This window comes from Frankliniella occidentalis, unplaced genomic scaffold (genome assembly GCF_000697945.3).
Source record: "Frankliniella occidentalis isolate FOCC.00 unplaced genomic scaffold, Focc_3.1 Scaffold779, whole genome shotgun sequence".
In the NCBI taxonomy this organism is placed as follows: Eukaryota; Metazoa; Arthropoda; class Insecta; order Thysanoptera; family Thripidae; genus Frankliniella; species Frankliniella occidentalis.
This window is the reverse complement of record NW_026267888.1, coordinates 10,891-14,199: the sequence shown is the minus strand read 5'-3', so window position 1 is coordinate 14,199 and position 3,309 is coordinate 10,891. Positions and strand designations below refer to the sequence as shown.

Here is a 3,309-nt window from a genome sequence, read left to right as displayed (position 1 = left end):
GTCCCGCCCCACCCCACGTCGCCGGGCGTCTCCCAATAACTTAGTTTCAGGGCCCTGTGACGCGGGCGCGACGCCTTGGGGGACCGCGGGCGAACTGCCACCGGGTCAAGAGGAGGTGGTCGCGGTCGCGTGGTCGTCGTGCACCTACTTGAAGTCCTCGAGGAGCGCGGTGAGGTTGGCCTGCGCGCGCTCGTTGAACCAGCCCTCCACACGGCCCTCCGGGCCCGGGAACAGCTTGGGGTCCTGGCTGTACCAGATCGCCATGCTCTGGCCGAGTTGGAAGTCATCTGCAACAAGAAGGAGGCCGCAAGGTGAGGTTGCATCCTCGACGTGTTGGTGGCCCTACGGGTCCTTTAATCTAAATTATAAGGTACACCAAATTTTGTATTTCCCCGATTTTTGAATTGTTTTCTTATCTTTTGTGACGTTCTTTGATTTTTTCGGATTTTCCTAGTTTTTTCCGATTTTCCTAATTTTTCCTGATTTTTTTCTGGCCCCTTGCCATGCGCACCTGTCTTGGCGCACTCGTCGTAGCCGAACGAGCACTGGTCTGCCCAGCGCTGAGCGAGGGAGGCGACCTCGTCGTCCCACACCATCTGCAGCATGCGGGACGCGGCCGGCAGCCCGGCGACCACGCCGGACGCCACCTGCGACCGGTAGAAGTTGTGCCGGTGCAGGATCACCGTCTTCTCGTCCTGGCTGAGGGGCGCGGCCCGGTAGCCGACGCAGTTGGGGCCCGGTGTGGAGGGCCGCGGGCAGACCGCCGCCGCCTCGGCCGCGCCCGCGCGCTCGGCGAGCGCCGTCAGCTCCGCCTCCAGGAAGGGCGTGTTGGACGGCTCGTCCAGCCGCAGCGGGGGCAGCGAGGCGACCGTGCTGACGAGGCCGCTGCCGAGTTCCTAGATTCGTCAGAAAGTGCAAGGCTGTGAGCGGGACTTGTAAAGTAACCGGTGAGATTCGCAGTTGTTGCCGTAGGGACAGGGCGCGCGCGCGCGGCCCTGGACGCCTGGCGGGTGGCGGGTAGGCCCACCCGTTGCGCGTGGACGCCGTGCGGGGTTGCCTACCCGAGACCTCGCAGGTGGCCTGGCCAGGGACTCGACTCTCCGTCCGAGACTCACGTTGCTGTCCTCGGAGCGCGCGCAAAGTCCCGGGTAGCGGTCGGAGCAGCTGAGCGGGCAGCGCGAGCAGGGCGGGCCCTCGCGGTACAGCGCGTTGCCGAAGACGTTGCCGCCGGGCCCGTAGTTGCACACGAGGTACTCGGAGGGCAGGCCATGCTCGGACATGTAGCGCGTCCGGCCGCAGCCGACGAGGTACGTGTCGGACCACGCTAGCTGCGTGAAGTGGGACGTGGCGGGCGCGAACCTAGAGATTCAAACACAAAACAAAAATCCAAAATTAATGTCAAGTCATGGGCAAATCCGAAAAATTGCAACAAGAAACACACCAAAAAATAATACGTGCAGTTTTTGGAAAATTAAAACAAACAAAAAAACAAAACATGAGGGACACTTTTTGAAAATTTCCACAAACTGTTGAACAATTTCAAAATTTCGTAGAAAAAAATAAAAGAATGAGTGTTATTTGGCAGAATCTTTTTTTGGGTGGTCACTCACGTGAAGGGCCCCTTGGTGTAGTTGTACAGCTTGAGCTCCTGGAACCAGTCCTCGACGCGGTTGGTGCTGGCGGGGAAGGTCCAGTCCAGGCTGAAGGTGAGGCCCAGGTTCTGGCCCTTGGCGGACCAGCGCGCTGTGTGAGGGGAAAGGATAGAAAGAGTGGTGAGAGAGGTTCGTTTATTTTCACGCCGATCGATGTGACGGTGACATATGCGTGTCACGTTAAAGACTAGAGTAGGCGAAGATGTCGCCGTTCGCTAGACTCACCAGTCCTCCGGCAGGGGTCATGTCCCCACTCGCACTGGTCGGCCCAGGCCTGCGCCAGCTCCTGCAGCTCTTCGTCCCAGTACTGCCGACAGACACACAACACAACTCGTTAGTGGCGCAGGGACCGGGGACCACCCATCACCGTGGTTGGGGCGCGCGGGGGCAGGTCCCTCGGGTAGGGCTCCCTCTGCTCCCTCCCCAAGAGAGTTCTACCCGGTCCTACCCGTTCTACGGGTCGGGTGCGCGGGCGGACCCTTGGGGCAGGGCCGGCTGACGTGCTACCGCTCGGCTGCTCCCTGCCGCCCCTTCTCCAACAGAGTTCTACTCGTTCTACCCGTCGGCGCTATGCGATTGCAGCACAGTTACGCCCGAGTTACTCCGAGACGCCCGGGCCGCGGGGTTATCCGAGATTTTAGGCTCGAGCAGCGAGGGGAAACTTTTCCGGGAAAAGAGCAAAACAAAGTGAGAGGGTGAAAACAATCTGCAAGGCGCGCGCGCGCGCGCGTGGGGGGGAAATCCCCCGGCCAAGTGCCCCCCCCCCCCCCTTAGGCTGAGCGGGGGGATGGGGCGGTTCGCAGGTTCGAACGCGACAAACAAAACTTGCGAAGGGACAGGGAGGTAAGGAGGAGGGGGAAAAATAGCATCGTCCTCACTCGGAGGACGTCCCATCTCCCCGTGTCGGTGCTCACGTCAGCCCCCTCCCCCCATCACAACAGAAGAAGGTGAGATAGATAGAGATAGATGGAGAGCGAGAGAGAGGGGAGAGAAGGGGGGGGGGGGGAGGCCTCCTTCGCCTCCTTCAGCGAGGCAGCTGAACGCTCGTCACGGCGGCCGCCCGCGCGTGAGCGCGTGCTCAACAGAGGGACGAGGACCCTCGAAAGGGATAAGATAGATACAGTCGAAATCACCGCTAACGTCGAAATAATTGACGCGTGCCCAGAGAGAAATAGGTCGTGGAAAAGACGTGGACTCCACGTGGTTTCGTGGATTTTTCGTGGTGGTGGATACATCCACCAGATATCCACCACTATTTACCTTTCTAAAAAGTTGTAAATAAAATCATAAGAAACCATTTTTTCGTCAACATTTCTTACTAAATGGGATTTTTATTGTTCTGAACGCCATATTCCAGTATATTGTCAATTCGACGTGGAATCCACGTCGAATCGACGTGTATCAGTTCGTCTGTCGTTTACACGTCGATTCCACGTTGATCTCACGTCGATTGCCTCGAAACCCTTGATTTAGTTGCTCGTACCAGTTGGTCTCATCTTCATTGAAGAATACTCAGATAGTGTTCTCGAGAACACCTTTCAAATATTCCGCCACGACATCATAGAGTTTCGTTTTGGACGGAAAAAAAAGAAGGCACCGTAAGTTGTTTACATTCGAAATGTCGTATCGTGTTTGTGGTCTTTTAGTACAAATTACT

General features: G+C 57.7%; 1 protein-coding gene across 1 annotated transcript; it reads right to left on the bottom strand.

Annotated features, from left to right (window-relative positions):
• Window positions 1-29: 29 nt before the first annotated feature.
• On the bottom strand, window positions 30-1,959 carry LOC113211341 (venom allergen 5-like; the record flags this gene model as incomplete). The annotated part of the gene is given in 5 exon segments (XM_052275704.1): window positions 30-287; window positions 512-896; window positions 1,116-1,359; window positions 1,611-1,743; window positions 1,878-1,959. Coding segments are annotated over 5 exon segments (987 nt in total), but the record flags the coding sequence as incomplete, so codon positions are not given.
• Window positions 1,960-3,309: the final 1,350 nt, after the last annotated feature.